Below are 19,122 nucleotides of genomic sequence, written 5' to 3'. Positions count from 1 at the left end.
TGCCCAGTAGGTTTGGACCCACAATTTAGGGAACATGTCTGTTCTTGTATTATCTTATGCAAGTTCATGTACCTGAACACACCCCCCAACTCCTGCTCCCCTCGTGAAATGTGGTCACACTCCTGGTATTCTTTCAGACTTCCGAGAGCTCCTGATGCACAGATAATGGAAAAAAAGGAACGTAATGGAAACAATTCTGTACTCTGAGCTTCTAAGTGCACAGTTTCCAAGCTACAGTGGCCACAGAGTGGTTTTTTTTTTTTTTGATTTTTGGAAACATAAGTTTAGCTTTTCAAAAGCTGCTGTGGTCTTTTGTTCTTTGAGCAGCTCCAGACAGACAAATAAGAAGTTTCTACCACGTAGTTCCAAACCATCAGATGAGATAGGACAGAGATGGGAAAAGTTAAGCTTTCTTAGTAAATACCTTCTTTATGAGCATTTAAAAAACAAAACAAACAAAAACAACAACAAAACATTACTTTCAACACAAATTGGCCTTATTGATGTCAGTCTCAAAGGAAACCAGCATTTTGCACTTGCACCTTGTCTCTTCTAACAAGAAATGACCTCATCTTGGATTACTCTCCACTCTTGAAGAACAAGGTGAAATTCATGCATGTGAGCAAGGCTTACGCAATATATATATATATATATTAAAAATAGTATCAAGATTAAGACACATCTCACACACATGGTCACACGCCAACAAAACAGCAACATACAGGATCTCACTGTAGATGTTCCTTCCCAAAAAAACTCGTGTATTAACCCAAAGGAGTGATATACTGATTTTTGTGGTGACCCAAGTCTTCTAACCAACCTAACGCTGCCCACCTGACGAGCCATCTTCACTGTCCATGTTCAGCACACAACCCTTTTATTCTGATCTAAGTAGCAAAACCAACAGCTTCTCCCCACCACCCACCTGCACCCCTCTCTTTTCCCAGCGTGACAAGGCCAGTGACAAGAAGTAGAAAAGTGATCAAAAGTAAACCCCCGAGTGCCTCTTCAGTTCTGCCATAAGTATTCCCAGTTGGAAGTGGCAGGGCTGCACTGCATATGGCAAGCATGGATTGGCAAGAGGCACACAGCTCACTGACTGCAAAGTGAGTATTTCTTCCTACAGCCTCCTGATGGGAACAAATTAAAAAAAAACCAATAAAATTGGAGCTGTGCTTTGGCAAAAATTCCCCCTGAACAAAATAATTTCCTTTGAACCTTTTAAAAAGTTCCAAGGCATTTTAAACATTTAGCTGCCACTCTCTTTCTGCCTGAGGTTTTTCAATCATTCCAAATTCTTGGGTCAAAGAACTTGAGCTGTGCCTCTGGATCGCCAAAACCTGACACATCTGGGGACAGGTTGCAGGACAACACCACGAACAACAACGAAAGAGAAAGGTGCTTCAGTTGAAAGTGATAAAAACAAACCCATTGTACATGACATTTTCGATAGAAGACTGGTAAGGTGCCTTCTTTCAGGAGTGCATCCCTTATCTGTGCTCCTGGGGCGTTTGGGTACAATAAACATTCAGACAGAGAAGTCCCAGTCCTGCCAAGCTACCGTGGAGCTAAAAAGCCCTGCTCCTGCTCAGGGAGGGACACACCCAATATACACACACACAGATACTCCCCAGTTGGTGAACTGGGGCTCACAGCCCCTTTTCTCTCAGGAGACACAGACCAGATAAGCCCCACTGGCTTTGATTGTCACGGCTAAGGTTACACAACACAGCATCTGTGCTTATCCAACGAAGGAAGCAAGTCCTAGCTTAAAAAAAAGAAAGCCTGCTGGCAGAGCAGAGGTTTTGGTAAACACAAATGACAAATCAAGTTTAAGCTCCAGCTTCAGACCCTGGTCTGACACTTCTTTGGTCCAGGTGCACAAACTCCCCCAGGGAGAACTAGAGTTCCTTCTCAGCCCCCTGACCCTTGCGCTGCCTCACTGAGCTCTCAGTCTCTGACTCAGCCAGAGGTTGCTCACTCGAATCTTCTGTTTCTTCTTCCCCTGATTCTTTGCCGAGTGCCAAATCCTCCTCGGAGTCCTCAGCACTTGAGTTTGCTGCATCTTCTCCCTCTGAGAGATCCTTCCCATCCGCAGCCTCTTCCGCTTCATCTGCGGAGAGCTCCGTAGGCCCCTCGGGCTCCTCCAGCGCCGCGTTCTCCGCGTTGTCCTTGGTGATGGCTTCCTCTAAACACAACGAGAGTTTCAAAGGCTGCAGTGAGACTGAACCCCAGGGCAGTGGCCTTTACAAGTTCACCACCACCTGTGTGTCCTGAAATACTGATGGGTGCCACTGACTGCGGTCATTATCCCAGCCAGGACTGCAACCAGACGATCTCTAAGGTCCCTTCCAACAACAAAAAATTATGAGATTCTATTGAGAACTTTCTGTTATTTTTCAATTAACTCAAGTAAATCTTCAGTAGTATTTCTCCTCCACTTTCATTTAGTTTTCTTGCCTATCAGGCACAGAAAACTTCCATTTTATTCTGCTGAGTTACAAGCCAAAGACAAGCCAATTTTCCCTGTTTCCTGGATTATTGGTTTGCACATATTGCCCTCCCTCCTACAAATTTAACACTTGGACCTACAACCTCTCACCCACTTACCAGGTGTTTCAGCTCTGTATTTTGAGCTGGTTGGGCAGAGGCAGTCTGAAATCAAAACCAGGATCTGTGGAAAGGACCAAAAGGTATTTACTAGCAATAATTACAAAGGCATTTATTAGCAGTTCCAGAAGTCCCTGCACTGGTTCTTTTTAGATCGATACCCACAATATAGCTTTCTAAATTACATTATCTTGCTTAGAGATAAGAGCTAAATAAAAACATGGGAAGAAGTGCTTTCCCAGTGTGTACTAACCAGCATTCTGTGCTTTCTACTACCCGCTTTCTGCCTCCCACTTTCCTAAATTTATTCGGTATTGAAGCTGCTTGCATCTTAAGCAGACAAGTTCAGAACACTTGGAAAGCTCTGAAACCATCTTGGTCGAGTCTTTCCGTATTTTGGGATGTTATTCCATCCTCACCCCTGGCTCCCCACTGTACAAAGTGTATTCCACCTTTTGTGCTTGTTATCAAAACAGCCCAGTGCATTTCAACCAAAATAAGAGGAAGACACAAGGAATTTGTGTCTCCTTGTCACATGCTGAGAATAATGCAAAGAAAAAGAGAGAGCTGACACCATCTTCAAGAAATACATCTCAATCACCGACAAGCTTTTTGGAAGGAGCTGAGATTAACTTTACATTTTTTTCAGCTTTTGCATTTTGGGTGGTTTTGGGTTTTTTTAAGTGAAGGGAGGAGGAGGAAAGTTTCTTTTAAATTATCATATCCATTTGCAACTAGTTACACGGACTTGATGTGCAGTCCTTGGGTGACAATCTACCATCTAGAAAAATGCAGTTGTTGAAAACAGACAATGAAAGACATTTGCTTTTATACAACACTTTTGTCCATATATTGTGTATAAAATGTAGGTTTGCCTAACTTCAAATTTCAGCTGCTTTGCAACCACTTCCCAATACTACTGAGAACAAGACTCAAATTTTGTCTTTATTTCACTAATATTTGAGCTGAAGGGCAGAGATCCAAGTTCCAAAACCAACCTTCACACTTGATGATTTAGTGATTTAGCAGCAGCTTAAACCAGTGGTCAACAGAACTGCTTAGGATGTCTTGGCTGTTGTAAAACACACTTGTGGACCAAGCAACTGGTCTGAAAGAACTTGCACTCCCATCTGTATATCTTTTTTTCTTAGCTCAGTTTCTTATTTGCTGTTGATATTTGAGAGGTCACAGAGCCACATCTTTGAAGTGTTCTGTGAGGAAACAATCCCAGTTCCATAGGTAAAGCAGCAACTTGGAATCATTCCCACTGATGGGAAGGGGTATTAGTATTTAATAATATATTATTAAAGCAAGGTATTTAAGTATGAGGGAAGTCAGGTTTATTTTTTTCACAAGTTAATGCAAAGCAAAAGCTGTCAGTAACTGAGGAGATAAATCATCTGCTTTCTTACCAAACCCAGGAACAGGCCAATCAGTAAAGTGGCCAAAATGAAGATTCCATAAGAAACCCACACATGAATTCCAAGAGTGCCAGTGAGGTAGCTATGGATTTGCTGGAAAGGAGAAAGAGATATTTAATAACTTGACAGCTAAAACCAGTTATGATTCCTACTGCCCAAATCATTGCATAAATTGCTCTCTGATTAAGCCCCTTCATTTAACAGTATTTATACTAAAGCCTTCCTTTTTGACCCCATTAGATCATGCTTTTCTTCACTGAGTTGTTCACATGAAAAGGCTTTTTAGGCAGAGGATGCACAATTCCTTCTTCCTAAGGTGCTCATCATCAGAGGTGCCATAATAATCTCATGGGGATGAACTTCTGAGGGAGCCTCAGAGCACACAGGAAAGTGTCACAACATCCTTCATCCTCATGTGGCAACTCTTCACTAACTGATATTAAGCCATTTAGTTCTTACTTGAGCTGTTTGGCTCTTGAAAGGAGCCACCCATCCTAAGCAGACACTGACTAAGTGATTTCACTCATAAATTCAGAGATAATAACCCAAATACAATATTAATATTGCTTTGCAACTGCAAACCTAGACATTCAATTCAGTGAACGAAGCAGCACAGCGAGTCAGGTGGTCTGGGAGGAAGTCAATTATGACATTAGATCTTGCCAAACAAACCACCATCAGCACTTACAAGAGCTCATATCCTGAAATTCCAGAGTATTTTTAAGTGTCAGAACAGCTTCCAGTATTTATTAAAGCACAGTCAGAAGAGTGAGGAAATGGACAGCTGAAATATTCAGCCAAGGGGAAAGCAAATTAGAGAAGGTTCCTTCCCAGGTAATCTTTCAGGAAGGAAATCACGGAGATACAATGGAAGAGAAACACCACAAGGCTATAAAAACTTAATCATACCCAGAGAGAATCAAAGAGTTTGCACAGGAAACCAACTCCAAGTTTCTGTTGGATTCTGGGTTAGCCTGATGCTGATTTTAAGTGATACAAACTATTCAAACCCTCTATTGTGTTTATTCTTTGAAGCATGTTACAATATTAAGATATTTTGCTACAGTCAAACACAGTCTCAATCTCGGCTACACTTGAAGATTAAGTGGTTGTTCCCTGAACAAAAACGGGAAAGGTCTGAAAATTCTCACTATTTGCATGCACAGGGAAACCTTTGATAGCTCCCAAACGAAAGCATCTCAAAACAATTAAGTAAAACATGCTTTAATGTTTTACAGTGTGCACTAAGCATTTCTCCTTCACTTCTCATAATCACCCTATCATCCAAATTTTGGTTCCTATGCAAATGGTGCTGACAGTTTGAAACCCTAAAAAAATAAACCCTTGACCCTCCCTTCCCTTGTACAACACACAGAGCAAACAAACTGCAGAACATGATTTACAGCCCTGAAAAGGAACCTGGAGATAATCTGGAGGAATAGCATTAAGTGAGATAATCTGGTAGATCCTAAATGTATTCCTAAATGTATTCACAACCACTTTTGCAGTAGCTCTCAAAAAAAAAAAAAAAAACACAACCCCACTTTATCCCCTTAGCACAGTTTGATAGAGCTTTGTAACTACACCAAGATAATAAGAAAGGGAAGTATTTTTATTGATGGTGATAATCTTTGCAGTCAAACTGCCATTTAGCACTTCAAAACTGATAGGGCAAAGATACTATAGAACCTATATATATTTATGTACACATGACATGTAAGGCAAACTTAAGCCTGATGAAAGGCTAATAAAAATTTCAGCTATGTTTTGACCATCAGGATTACTCCAATCACAAAAAGGGGGTGGAGAAAACCCCACCACACAGTTACTTACCCTGATCCATCCCGAGAAGTGAAACAGCCCTGCCATGCCGTGCATCCTAGGAAACAAGGAAATGGGAGGAACAGGTTCTAAGACAGCAGGAGTTGGGGTACACAGCAAACTGCACAGAAACCAGAAGATCCCATGGACTTCCAGTGCCCTTCATGCCCCAACAATTACCAGGAGGAGGCCACTGCAAACACATTTGAGAGTCTGAAATCCTAAAGCAGTCTCCTGAAAGAGGACATTTGATTCTATAAAGGAAGAGCAGTTTCCCAGCATAGCCCTGTGCAGCCCTAACCCCCTTCTCCCCAACTCCCAGCAGCCCTGTGGCTCCTCTGCCCATCACTAAATATCCTACAACTCTTCCCCCTTCTCAGATGAAAAATGAGGACCCTCTGTGGATCTCTGAGGTGAATTTACACATAATAGCTTCAGCCAGGGTGAAATGCAGGCCTCTCACATCTCAGGTTCATCCTTTGTGTCACGGAAACATCCGATTTGATATTTCAAAGCAAATTGGCTCTGAAAGCAAATTTTCATACACTGTGTAAGCACTGCACTGTCTCCTGCTCCAAAGGAGGAGAAAAGGCTCTCTTGTAAAGACACACAAGAAATCCCTAAAGCTAAAGGCTGCCTGGTCCAGCAGCCAGGAGTCATGAAGGAATAATCTGCATAAACATGCTCCTGAGTCCAGCACTCAGCAGATATTGGAAGTGGCATTTACATAATGCTCAGTGGTTGTATCTTTTTTTTTTTTACATTTCTTTTCAAAGATGACAAACAAGCCTTAGCAGGCAGGAACAAAAGGGAAGGCAGCAAATAAACTGCTTTTAAAGGTGAGAAACTGGAAAGCAGGGTGTCAATGCAGATTGCTTCTGCAAAGCTACACGTCTAGGGAATAAAGGCCTTTTGTCTGTAAGCTGTCAACATAGGACCCTTAGTGAATAATGAGCTATAAAACATGGCTCTTGTTAATAAAAACAGCAGCTTACATTATAGAAGATGGAGATTTCCATCCTGCTACAGGTTCCACAGCCTCCCATTTCCTCTCTAAAATGTAGCCTTGAAGATCTTCCAGCGTGCGGGAGCCTCGGTATCTGCGGAACACTCCGTCGTTGGCACTGGAAAACAGGAATACCCATTGACACACACATCCCCTGGAACTGTATCCACAGCCAAAAAAAACCCAAGCAAAACCCTACATACATTATAGATTTCACCTGCTCGGAAATTTGAGTGTTTGGGAACTGCAATCCATGATGGAAGGTCTCAGTTTCTACCCAAACTGCTGTTTTTGTTCAATATTCGCTTGCACTCCAGCAAATACAAAGCACACGAGGTTAACAACCAACCTCTTTTTTAAAATAAAACTCAGAACTGAAAGTGTGCATATAGATGTGTACATATATCTGCATGACTCATGAGACCCTGACTTCATAAAGGGTTCAGTATTTTAGGGATGACATCACCTTATTGCAGAAGAGCTACAGCAAATGCCTTCTCTGACCCATTTTTAAAAGCACTTGTAACAGGGAAACTTTAGGAAAGTCCCTTGAAGTAAGATGAGGAATTTATCACACAAGCAAAGCTCCAGTTGAGCTGAAATCAGAAGTCAGTAATCCTTCATTTCCCCCCTACATATGGGAGTTACAGTTTAAAACAAGTGACAGGCAGGACTCAAGAGCTGCAGCTCCCAGCACAAAACACTTACTGGTAAATTGTAGGAAGGGTTGTGACGAAGAAACGACCACTCAAGCCTAGAACAGGGAAGAAAAAAAGCCACAAACAATTCAGTAAAACTGAAATTTCTCAGCATTCTGACTTATCTATAAATACCTACAGATTTTAACTAGAAAGCAGCAGGTGCAGAGCTGTTACCACTGTTTTGTAAATACAGGTTTAGCAGTTTGTCTTCAGAAACGCTGCAAACAGTAACAGATACTAAATACTGACAAACTGTGGAAAAATGCTGACCTTGGAGAATGCTTACTGCATGGAAACTTTTCTAATTAGTGGGTTTCTCTAATCAATATTTGCAAAAAGCTGAAGTTTGTGACCAGACCAGCTCCAACCAAGAGGAAGAACAACACAAATGCACCCACATTCCAGGATGTTTCCAGGTTCTTGTTCTTCCTTCCCACACATCATTCCTCTCCAGGTAACTACAAATGGCATGCCAACAGATGGATAAAATAGTTTGGGATGTCTGAGCATTCTGTTTGGTAAAATATTGCCAGTTTAAGGCATGATAATCTCTTTTTACACCATTCAGGAGGAGAAGTCACGTCAGCATTTTGAGCATCAGCCATGAGACAGCAGAAAAGACAAAAAAAAAACCCAAATAAACAAAAAAAGAGCCTCCAGAGGTGATCAACCCCTAGATGTGCAGTCCAACTCCATTAGGAAGGGTTGAATTCCTCAAGCCAGCAATTGCCATTCATATAAAGCACCAGTGTAAGGAGTGCAGTTATTTAACTGGGCCTTTTATAAAACTCTGAGAAAATCTTTGGGGAATCTAAGTCCTTATTCAGCTTTCAATAATGCAAACAGCTTCAGGCACCAGGATTAGCCATGGGAAAGCACTGGAGCAAGGGAGTTGCTGCCTTTAAAGACAAAGATGAGCCCTACTGCAGTAAACCAGGTATTTCTAAAAGAAGTTTCAGTGGTGATGTTCTTCCTAGTCTGAATTCCTCCACGGAATAGGCAAAAAAGAGTTGTGGTTCTTTTTGTTGTCTGGGGGCTTTTTGTAGCTGTTTAAAGCAAACCATCTTTAAAGCTCCAAAAAGGAAACTTGCTCTACTTGGAACTTTTCAGCTCTCTGCCTTTATTGCTGGGAGATGCAAGGTGGTGGCCAACTTTATAACCCACTTAAAAGCTGTGCCAGCACAGGGGATGCAAAGCAAAACCAACCCCCAAGTGTAACACTGGAATTAATAAAGCAGAAAGTGCAGCTGCACAAGGAAAACTGGGTGGAGAGCCATAAAGAACATAATTAGCTTACGAGCAGAGAAAGTCATGGGCATGCTGAAAGACTCCCTGAAGTTCTTACAAACACTAGGCAAGCAAACAGAAAACAAAATAGCTGCTTAAACCTCTTACCAGCAGCCAATCTTAGAGCAAATACGGTCTCAGAGGAATAATAAAATCTAAAAGTTTAAAATCCGTTGCCAAAGTGCATTTAAGCATCCCCAAAGCTTCAGCTGGAGGTTTGCTGGTTATCTTAAGGCACCTCCTTCAATCAGCAAAAGCAGATATGAGTCAGCTACAAAAGTTAAGCACAGACAGTAAGTTTTGGTGTGTGTTTAACACAAACTTTTAGCGGCTACTAGTTTAACTTGAAATACAGCTGAGCATCTGCTTCTGCTTGCAAATCAAAGACTGACACCCATTATGAAATCAACAGCTAATCAGGAATAAAGAAACCTTCGGTATTTGCACTCTAACACGCCCTAAAATAGAGAACAGGGATCCAAAAATACAGCTGCTTCCATCCAACAGCTACTCAGAGAAGACCCAGAAGATCCAAGTGGTCTCATTTTAATTCACAGGTAAAACGTTGCAGTTGGGAGCTTAAAAAAAAAAAAAAAAAAGGCACCATGAACACACAGAATTTGGGGATCCAGAAGCATCTCCAGGACTTGCTTTTTCCATCCTGAGTGTTTCACTAGAGAAGATGAGGCAGGAGGTGGCACTTTAAGGCTGGAACACCCAGTGACTGAAATGTGCTGGAAGGTCATTAAGGCTCTGGGGGGTTTTATTCTTGAGGCATCTGCTGCAATTAAGCCCCATGAACGGCCACTTTCTCCTGCAGGTTTTGCAAGTGCAATTTTACGCAGCTCTGCACTGGTCTAGCAGGTTTCCCCCAATTTAACACATTCTGGCTACTTCCAGTTTGATGGAGGGGTCGCACAACCAGCACTAATGAAGGTACCATTGTGCAGGTAGGAAAGGGAGACAGCACTTCAACAGACCAGCTGAAGGGAGGAAGCACAGCCCGCGGTAGGAATACCTCAGGAACTTGGGAAAGCTTCCAGAGGGACTCATACACCTTCAGAATGACATCAGCACCAAAGGTCCGACAGGGAATAGGTGTTGGTTTTCCAGCCTGAGTATGAAGGGTCTGATCCCTTCACGCTGCCAGCACTGACGTTCAAGTTTTTTACCTCTGAAATCCAGAGTATTTTATTTTTACAGCCTTCTATCTGAAAGTGCGTTTTTAAATGAGAGTCATGTGCCAGCGCCACAGTCAGGATGGAAATCCTTTCATTTCAACATTACATAAGCCAAAGAATCCCTGCCTAATTGGGAGAAAATAACTGGATAGGATTATAATGAATGCCCATTTACAGCCTTACTTCAGGGTAACCATTGCTTTGTTAAGGTGAGAAGTTGGTTTTAAATTTACAGCCATTAAAAAAAAAGTAATATTCAAATTAATCTGTTCATTAAGCTATTAATGATTACTATGTGCAGCTTTTTGGCCTAAGAGTTTTTGTATCCTTGTGAACTTTTAACAAAACATGAGCCCATGCAAGATCTAGAACAGTTGCCATTTTCTCGTGAACTTAAATTGCTGATTTTAAGACCAGAGTTTCAGTAATTTCCCTGCTGTTATTTGACAAAGCAACTTGTTGGGTATGTTTTCAACTAATAAAATGAACACATTTTACACACGCTTTCTAAGGTAAAAAAAAAAAAAAAGAAAAAAAAAGAAAAAAAAGAAAAATCAGTAAAGCTCAGCCTCTTTATTGTAGTAACATCTCTTTGATACTGCTGACAAAATCCTTTATCCCCTCAAAGCCAAGACAAGCGTGAAGCATTCCCCAGGGATGCAGAGGTTTATCCAATATTAGCCCTGCTTGTACAAACACACACCCAAACCTCTGAAGGGAGTCACTAAAGGAATAAACTGGGTTGCAGTCCTGCTTCTGTGGATAGCCAGGAAACCCCTTCCATAAAGACATTTGCATGTGTGCATCACCAACAGAAAACAACAATAGCAACAACAAATAACTGCAATTTAAAGCACTACCACAATTAAAGGAGACAATAAAGCAGCACCATCATGGAAACAGTTAAGAACTTTAATTAAGGCAGTGGTACCACACCCTGGAACTCTCCAGTGACAGAGCTGGAATCTTCTGCAGACACTTGGGAGGAGACAGGAATGAGACAGGCAACAGCTTTCAGGGGAGTAGATTAAAATAGAGAATAAGCCTCTTTTATTAAGTATTAAGCCAGATCACTCCCTCAATTCTTTAATCCTTCAAATGGAGTTTATAACATTCAGTTCACTGTTTATAACATTCAGCTGTATGGAGAAATAAAAATATAGATGGCATTATGCTGGTTTTAAAAGCTAGCTAAGTACTAAATGATGCTTATATTAAATCACTCCTGTTATTAAAACAGCCTGTTTCATGCTGTACCTGGTTCCTGAGTGACATCCACCTTCCCAACAGTGATGCCAAGGTGTTCACTCTCCTTGGCAAAGCTCTCCCAAGTGGATTCAATCTGCTGACAGGCTGGACACCAAGGAGCATAACTACAGGGGAAAAAAAAACAGGTTACATACTTTAATATTCTTACACTTAAAGACACTCAGATTGATTTATCCCACATAGAAAACACAAACATATCAATCACAATGGAAAAAACCCCACAGCTTTTCTTGATCAAGTCTACTGGATAAGACAATCAGGTAGTTTTCTTATCAATCCCTGTGTTCCTCCTCCTGTTATTAAAACAAGAGTAAATCTCCAAAGGTTGGAGAAATTCATATCCAAACTCCTCAGTGCTCATGATTGATTCTATTTACATAGGAAATAAATCCATTTCCATGGCAGCTCCCTGAATTATTGATGCCAGGCTGTGCTCTGCAGTGGAATCCTTCATCCATCATCACAACACTCTGTATTGATTTCCCACACCTCAGAACTCCTGCAAATTACATTTGCCTCAGCCCGCTACTCCATAGAGCAGAACACGGCCCTTTTGGTAGCACCCATTAGAGATGTAAACAGAGGGCACGTCAAATTCCTACTGCTCACACTTATTGTCTTGCCTAGGTCTTGTTTTTCGCCCTGGATAATTTCAGAGGAAGAATGTTTCAAAAGCTGAATTTCTGGCCATTTCTCACAGAAGAGGTAGAATCAAATTTACTCTGAGTGCTTCATGGGAGCTTTGAAACTTCAGCATTTAAAAATAGGAGCTCTCATCACTTGGGAGTTAAAATGACACCATTTAAAAATACTTGTTGTATTTAACTGTACTAGGAATGTTAACTGTGAAAGCCACTATGTTGGGGGGGGGGGGGTTTGAGTCACCACCATCCTGCGTGAAAGCATCTGAAAAAAATGGACATAAATCTTAATCCTGCCAAAAGACAGCTCCTCAGTGTATTCCAAAAGGCTGCTGGAAACGAGTCTCCCATGCAGCACTGTTTCCATTGTGCTGCTGGTCTGCTGAGGGCTTTTAATAATGGTCTGACAGGTACTGTGCTTTACAAACAGGGCTGTTTTATTACAGCAGCTCGGTTGATAAGTAAGAACCACATCCATCCATCAGATAACACTGCTGCTGCTGCTCTACAATGAAAGACACAAGTTGGACTGTTTTCCAAATGGCTCAAATTCACATCATGAGATTCTCACAGTTAATACACCTGTTTAGTGTGATCTTGAAATAGAGAGTTTATATTTACATTTGACATTCAAGAGCAGTTCTGAATGAATCTAGGTGGAACATTCAACACACATGGCTAACATCCTCATGGTCATAAATCTTTTCTTTAGTTCAAAGCAGCATTAAAATCCACCCATGTCACAGCTTGGCAGTGACAGAACATAACAGTGAACTTCCCCAAGGGCACTAATTGTTGACTACCTAGTTTTTATTACCTATACTGGACGTGGGATGGCAACAGTTCCATACCATGCTACAAGATCCAGCAGCTCCAGCTGAACACTGGCACAAGCAGGATGAAAATATTTGCTTTACATTCCTGAAATTACACATCCAGCCCTTGCCAGCCAGCAAACACACTCTGTCCACACGTGTACAAGAGAGAACTTGCATGAGAAATCACATCTGTGCAAGTTAGCACTGCTGCTTACTTCAACATCCTCTCTTTTCTGAAGCTTTATATGTCTGCATTTGTTATGCAGCGCTTGAAGCACCAAGGAATTAATGAGTGCTTCCTGGAAATAACAAAAAAAAATTATATTAACAGAGCTTTATTGTGCCTCAGTCTTAAAAATACGTTCCCTTGCCCTTTCTCCTTCAGGAAGTCACTGGAGAGTAAAATAGTTGCTGCTTAGATCATCATTATCAAAAGTTTCAAAAGCTTTCTGCTCCCTGAAGAACTGAGGCTTTAAGGAAGTGCTTGCTTTCAACGTGGGCTTCTAATGAATCTTTTAGAACTGTGGCTGATTTATATTTCCACAAAAGTCACAATGCAAGTGCCATCCTTACATTCCCCAGGAAAAACAAATAATAATGTGTAGGAGCAGGAAACAACACCACCAAATTTAGGGCTGTTACCCCTCCTGCTCCTCCCTTTGCACAGGGGGGAAGCTCCAACTGCTACCTTGTTCGCAGTGCTCCCCGTGCCTTACAAGAAAGTAGACCCTTCCAATTTAAAAATCCAAGTTCACTGGAATTTAAATCAAGACTTGGGCCCTTGGTTAAGGAAAGAAAGTTTTCAGTAGCCTGTTACACCTTAAAAAGCAGTTTGCTGTGCTTCAGCCTGTAACAATCAGATGGAAAACACCACTTACCTACAAATCAAAGGTTTCCAGACTACTCACTGCAGGCAGGTTTCACACATTTCTCAGCGCACAGCTCTGACACCGCACAAAGTTTCACAGCTGAAATATTGCCATGCACTGTCAGCTCGCCATAAAAAGAGGCAGCTGACACCTATCACTGCAACAATTGGCCTCAGCAGGTTAAAATCACTATTTCCCAGGTGTTTTCTGGTTCCTACTCCAACCCATTACAGCACCTGAGGCTTTTTGCAGAGGGCACGGAGGAAGCAACACAAAAGCCAAATTTGAGGCTCTCAGACACAGATTCTGCTTTTGACTTCTACTTATCTCTGATCTAAGGCATAAAAGCTTTGACTTGCACATGCCACCAACTTCACTGAGGCAATACCAAAAAACAAAATCCCCACCTCAAGTCAAAAGCAGTTTGAGCAAAGTGCCCTTCAGCCATAGGAGTGCAGAAGAGATCAGTGAACACAGTGACTTCAGTGAGATATTCTGATACAGTTTCCAACTCCGAGCCATTAGCATCTCTTCTTGTAACTGTTCACCAATTCCTTCATTTTCAAATAAATGTAACTGTCTCCTGCCTGGTTTTTCCCTCCCATTTTGATAATCTCAGTGAAGAGATGTAACATCACCATTTCTTAAACCAAACTGTTTGATGGAGTTCACCTTGAGATAACCATTAAAATTAGACTGAAAACATTCAGACAGTATGTAACAGAATCTGTTACAACAGTATCTGAATTCAATTGTTACTTTTATTCTTTTAAGTAGTTTTGCCTTATTGCTACAGATTTCACAAGCATCCAAAAAACCAAGACAGTCCCTAAATACAGATAGGTCTTGAGGGAAGAGAGGCAGCTTTGTAATTTCAACCAAAGATAAGCCTCACAAGATCAACTACATGGCTTTAGTCGACTTTTCAAGTGAGCAGGTGGAAGCCAAAGATACACAAGATACACAAAGATACTCCCTGTCATTTACTGAGATGTGTATCACAGCAGCACACACTCTGGAAGATGACAAGGAGCTTCCTCCCAACCCAAAACCAGCTGCTCTGCCAAAGTTACACAAGTTTTCTTTTACCCATTGCCCAAGTCTGAGCTCCCTCACAGAGGAAACAAAGGAGGTTTGTTATGACTTACACTGTTCTCACTAAATTTACCTGGATAGAATTAAAATAGAAAATTAAGATTTTATTTTTTGGACTATCACCTGCAATTAAAAATAAAGGGACCCTCAAAAACTTTCCATTCGCAAGCTTTTTTTTTAAACAAGGAGAAATTGTCTTTAAAGTAGTAAGCCAATCAATCCCTGAAAAATTACGTGAAATACTCTAGAGCTTCAGTAAATGAAGTTCCATCATTCTGCATGGTTTTATGTCCCTTTCTGCAATATTAAGCATCTGCTATCAAGGATATTTCAGCTTCACGTTTCATCACTTGGGATAACTTGACTTTCGTTCCCCCTGCTTTTTGGGTTTTTATTGGGTTGTTTAGTGCTTGGGGTTATTTTTAAGAATAGGGTAAAGAAAAGCTTGGATACCAACAAGAAGTAAGAGACTAAACTCCTAAGTGACAGAAAATTCCCAATCTTATTGAACTTTACTACAACAGTGTAAATAGTTTCTTTTGTACTCAGAGAAGACATCAAGTTCATTGATGGTGGGTTGTTTTTTTTCTTTTCATCTGCTTGTTTTAATTCACTTCGAAAACAAGAGGATGTTAAATTAAGATAAATCAAGCTTGGAACAAGTTATGTTTACAAACACAAAATAAGCAGAGCAGAAATTAGCTTTCTACATTCCAAACAGGCACAACATTAAAGACAAAAAGCAAACTCCTCGTGTTAACGAATCATTATCTCGCTCCTCCAGACTGGAGATAAGGAAATAAGGAAACTTTGTTACGCGGCTCACTGTGCATCAAATTTGCAGCCCTCCAGTGAGGACCCGCGTGCTGTGATAGTTTACAGGAGGCAAACAGTGTTGCCGTGTCTTGCAGAGACACTTTACCCAGAACGTTTTTATCAATGAGCTGCAGCGGCGCTTCCAGGGCCAGCAATTTTGCCAGCTCTGAATAACCAAACGTTGACAACAAGCCAGCCAAGTACACACACTTCAGCTACATGGGATGAAGGGAAAAAAATCCTATTTCCACTACGGGTCCCACACACAAGTCATTTCAAACTTAAGTTTCTCTAGTTGTGAACAAAAATTGGAATTTCCCAGGAATTTTCCCGAAAAACTGACATTAAACAGCAGCAGTACCTGCTCCTACCAGGGCAAAAGGCTTCAAAAGCAGGTGACCAAAACAAGTTGTTTGTTTTGTTTTTTCCACAGAGAATCTCTAACAACATTTGCATTCATTAAAATAAGTACTGCTTGGAAAACAAAGGTCTTGTAAACAAACAGGAGGTTCTTCTAACAAATGAGGTTTTAATGAGCATTACTGCAGTGCTGCCAACAGACCCACCACACAGCATGGGAGGAATCAATGGACTGACGGGCAGGGCTCCTGGCCAGATCACCAGCTCTGAACCAGATAAAAATCAGCAGAAACCAAAATCCATCAGCATGAGAACTGCTGCAAGAACAGTAAAAAAATCAATACTAGAACTCAAGCTCCTGATTAGACGTGATTGGAAATGTCAAACTCTTCCTAATTCAACAACACCAGCACTGGGTTCCAGTACTCAGTACTGAAGACAAAGGTTCCTCCTCAGTAAAAAAAAAAAAAAAAAAATCACAGAAAGCACTAGAAATGCACCACAGAAAGAAGCACAGAGAACTGAGGCTCTTTCACACATCACAAACTGTACAGAAAATTAAATAAAGTCTAATATAAGCAACGCAGCAACACGTTCCCCACTCTGCCAGCACTAAAGCTAACTTGGCTATTGTCAGTGCCTGTCACTCCAAACCAGAGGGGAATGTTGCAAGTGGAATAAAGACTTGCAAAGGATTTTAACTGCTTGCTATCCCAACCACTTCTGATTTCAGTTAGTTCCTCTTTTTTTTTTCCTTTCTCAGAGGCATGCAGCACTAATTATTGAGATATTTTCTACTAGAAATAAAAACTGAGTTGCCATAAATAGCCTTCTTCCTCCTTAAAACTCACCAACACGTATGTGAATCAGTAACTTCCATACAGTTGCTTCCACATCAGATTAGGATGTCCCAAGTGACAAGATTTCAATTTAAACAATAAATTTATTTTCTCCCACTTGGAGGTTCTCTCTTCCCCCACCTCTTAGATCACAACAAGTGAAAAGGGAAAGAAAGAGACTCAAAAGCAAATCCAAATCCTTAGGCACGGCAGTGGGCACCCCTGGGTCTCTCAACCAGCTACTTCAGGATTGTTCCCATCTAGTCATTGATTAACACCAGGTGCCCAGTGGGATACTGAGGGAAGTGATAGTCCCTCCCCCTAATCAGAGACTAATAAGAGATATCTGGAGATACCTCAAACTCAACAGTAAAGCTTGAAGCAGCTGAGTAGGTATTTGTGCTGGAGCACGGGTTCAGATGTCCAACCCGTTTCAAGCTTAAGCACCTCCACCAAGCAGCACACACGCCACAATAAAATCCTATTTCAGAGCTGCACAGCCCACAGGCACCACGTGAGCCTACTGCCTACCTAAACTACTTTTTTATTCATTGCTCTCTTAAAAAAAACCCTCAAGCTCCTTTCCCTCCTAAATGCAAGCAGGTGAGCGAGGCTCCAAGAACGAAACACCGTGTGAACTTCAAGAACTGTGTCATGTCTTAAAACTCCAAACAGACAAACGTCTCTTGCTGTCAGCAGGACTGAGAACAGCAGCACGGCCAAGTTAATGAAACCTGATGGATCTCCCGTGAAGGAGAACTCCAGAGCTCAAGGCGAGGGTGTGCTGGTATATTATGTAATGCTGCTTTGGAAGCCTGCTCCTGCTAAGTATTCCCTATGGAATCCCTTCCTAGAGCTCCCACAGAACCCAGCTACAGCCCCCCATTGGGGAAGCAGAGCAAGAAGCAGTACCTGACATAATTCATTATTCCCCCGCAGGGAGCTGGGTGGAATGATCCCCTTTAACCTTGGGTACTTGGACAAGAACCTGAGGGCCAGCTGCTTCACAGAATCACAGAATGGTTTGGTTTGGGAAAGGGCCCTGAAGATCATCCAATTCCAACCCCCTGCCATGGGCAGGGACACCTCCCACCAGGCCAGGTTGCTCAGAGCCCCATCCAAACTGGCCTTGGACACTCCCAGGGATGGGAAGGCCACAACTTCCCAGGGCAACCTGTGTCAGGGCCTCAACACCCCCACAGTATATTTTCCTAATATCTAATCTGAGCATACTCTCAGTTTGGAGCCATTCCTCCTTGTCCTGTCACCACAAGCCCTTGTACAGTCTTGCCCCATCTTCCCTCGCAGTTCCTTTCAGGTACTGGAAGGCTGCAATGAGGTAACCCCAAAACCTTCTCTTTCCCAGGCAGAACAAGCCCAGCTCTCTCAGCCTCTCCCCACGGGAGAGGTGCTCCGTCCCTCTGATAAATTTGGTGGCCTCCTCTGGACACACTCCATCAAGTCCGTGTCCTTCATTCAATGTCCTTCATTCCCCTGAAAGCAAAGACCCGTATAACCTCGGCCACTCTGTGCCCGCACAGGAGGAAAGCCTGAGGGGCAGCTACTTCTCTCAGGTCACCCCAGCCGAGGGCAGCGAGTGCCCGCAGGCTCGGGGCGGGCAGGGGGGACCGCGGGCACTGCCCGCCGCCTCCCTCACGCCGTGCCCGGCCGGGGGAGCTGCGCGGCACCACCATAGCACGGGAAGGCCGGCAGTGTCCGGCCTCGTCCTCCCCACAGCGGGGCAGGAGGCACGGGCCGCACCCGCCCTGCAGCGGGAGCCCCTCACGGGGAGCCCCCCTCGCCCCCCCGGCACACGCTGCCTCCGAGGCGGGCGGGAAAGCGGCCGCTACTCACAACTCCAGCATCCACTGGCCCTGCAACACCAGGCTCCAGTTGGAGCCGCACAGCACTCGCACGGGGCTCCGCGGCTCGCCGGGGCTGGAGGAGGGGTAAGAAGAGAAGGCGGAGGCGGCGGCGGGACCCAGCAGCGCCGCGAGGAGCAGGGCGCGGAGCAGCCGCCAGCCCCGGCCCCACTGACCCAGCGCCATGTTGGGTCCGCCCGCCCTCAGGAAGTGCACGCGGGGGCGGCGCCTGCGCGGGGCAGGGGCGGCTCCTCCAGGGCGGCTCCGCCCGGGGACCGCCCTCCCCTCACGGGAAAAGCCGGTCTGCGATGGGGCGAAAGGTTTCCCTTACCCTCACGCGAGAAGCCGCTGTCCCCTCACGGGAGAAGCGTCCCTTCCCCTCACGGTTGAAGAGCCCCTTCCCCTCGCGGGCGAAAACTCTTGCCCTTCACGGGCGAAGACTTCTGCCCCTCACTGTCGAAGCTGCTCTCTCCTCACGATCGAAGAGCCCCTTCCTCTCGCGGGCGAAAACTGCCCATCACGGGTG

General features: G+C 43.2%; 1 protein-coding gene across 2 annotated transcripts; it reads right to left on the bottom strand.

The window, feature by feature from the left end:
* Window positions 1-403: 403 nt before the first annotated feature.
* TMX4 (thioredoxin related transmembrane protein 4) lies at window positions 404-18,795 on the bottom strand. Of its 2 annotated transcripts, none has more exons than XM_050315747.1 (8): window positions 18,589-18,795; window positions 11,285-11,400; window positions 7,567-7,612; window positions 6,848-6,976; window positions 5,865-5,910; window positions 4,023-4,124; window positions 2,611-2,674; window positions 404-2,188 (listed from the first exon to the last, which is right to left on the bottom strand). In XM_050315747.1, exons 1-8 carry the CDS (start codon window positions 18,780-18,782, stop codon window positions 1,902-1,904), a joined length of 984 nt encoding a protein of 327 aa, XP_050171704.1. In that variant the 5' UTR covers window positions 18,783-18,795; the 3' UTR covers window positions 404-1,901. The 2 variants fall into 2 exon arrangements, with proteins under 2 accessions (XP_050171704.1, XP_050171705.1); XM_050315748.1 differs by lacking the exon at window positions 18,589-18,795 and adding an exon at window positions 12,971-16,318.
* Window positions 18,796-19,122: the final 327 nt, after the last annotated feature.

The sequence above is a fragment of the Myiozetetes cayanensis genome, unplaced genomic scaffold, assembly GCF_022539395.1.
Source record: "Myiozetetes cayanensis isolate MyiCay16 unplaced genomic scaffold, myiCay2020 scf2-11, whole genome shotgun sequence".
Taxonomy (NCBI): Eukaryota; Metazoa; Chordata; class Aves; order Passeriformes; family Tyrannidae; genus Myiozetetes; species Myiozetetes cayanensis.
The sequence above is the reverse complement of the archived record's forward strand: the minus strand, read 5'-3'. Positions and strand labels throughout refer to the sequence as shown.

What these genes read in the sequence shown, in the direction of transcription:
- TMX4 (XM_050315747.1), bottom strand. Translation starts at nt 18,782, where the DNA reads ATGGCGCTGGGTCAGTGGGGCCGGGGCTGGCGGCTGCTCCGCGCCCTG. An exon ending in TTGGCCTGTTCCTGGGTTTG is followed by an intron (nt 2,675 to 4,022) that starts GTAAGAAAGCAG and finishes TCCTTTCCACAG; the next exon opens with ATCCTGGTTTTGATTTCAGA. An exon ending in ATACAGAGCTGAAACACCTG is followed by an intron (nt 2,189 to 2,610) that starts GTAAGTGGGTGA and finishes CGTTGTGTTTAG; the next exon opens with AGGAAGCCATCACCAAGGAC.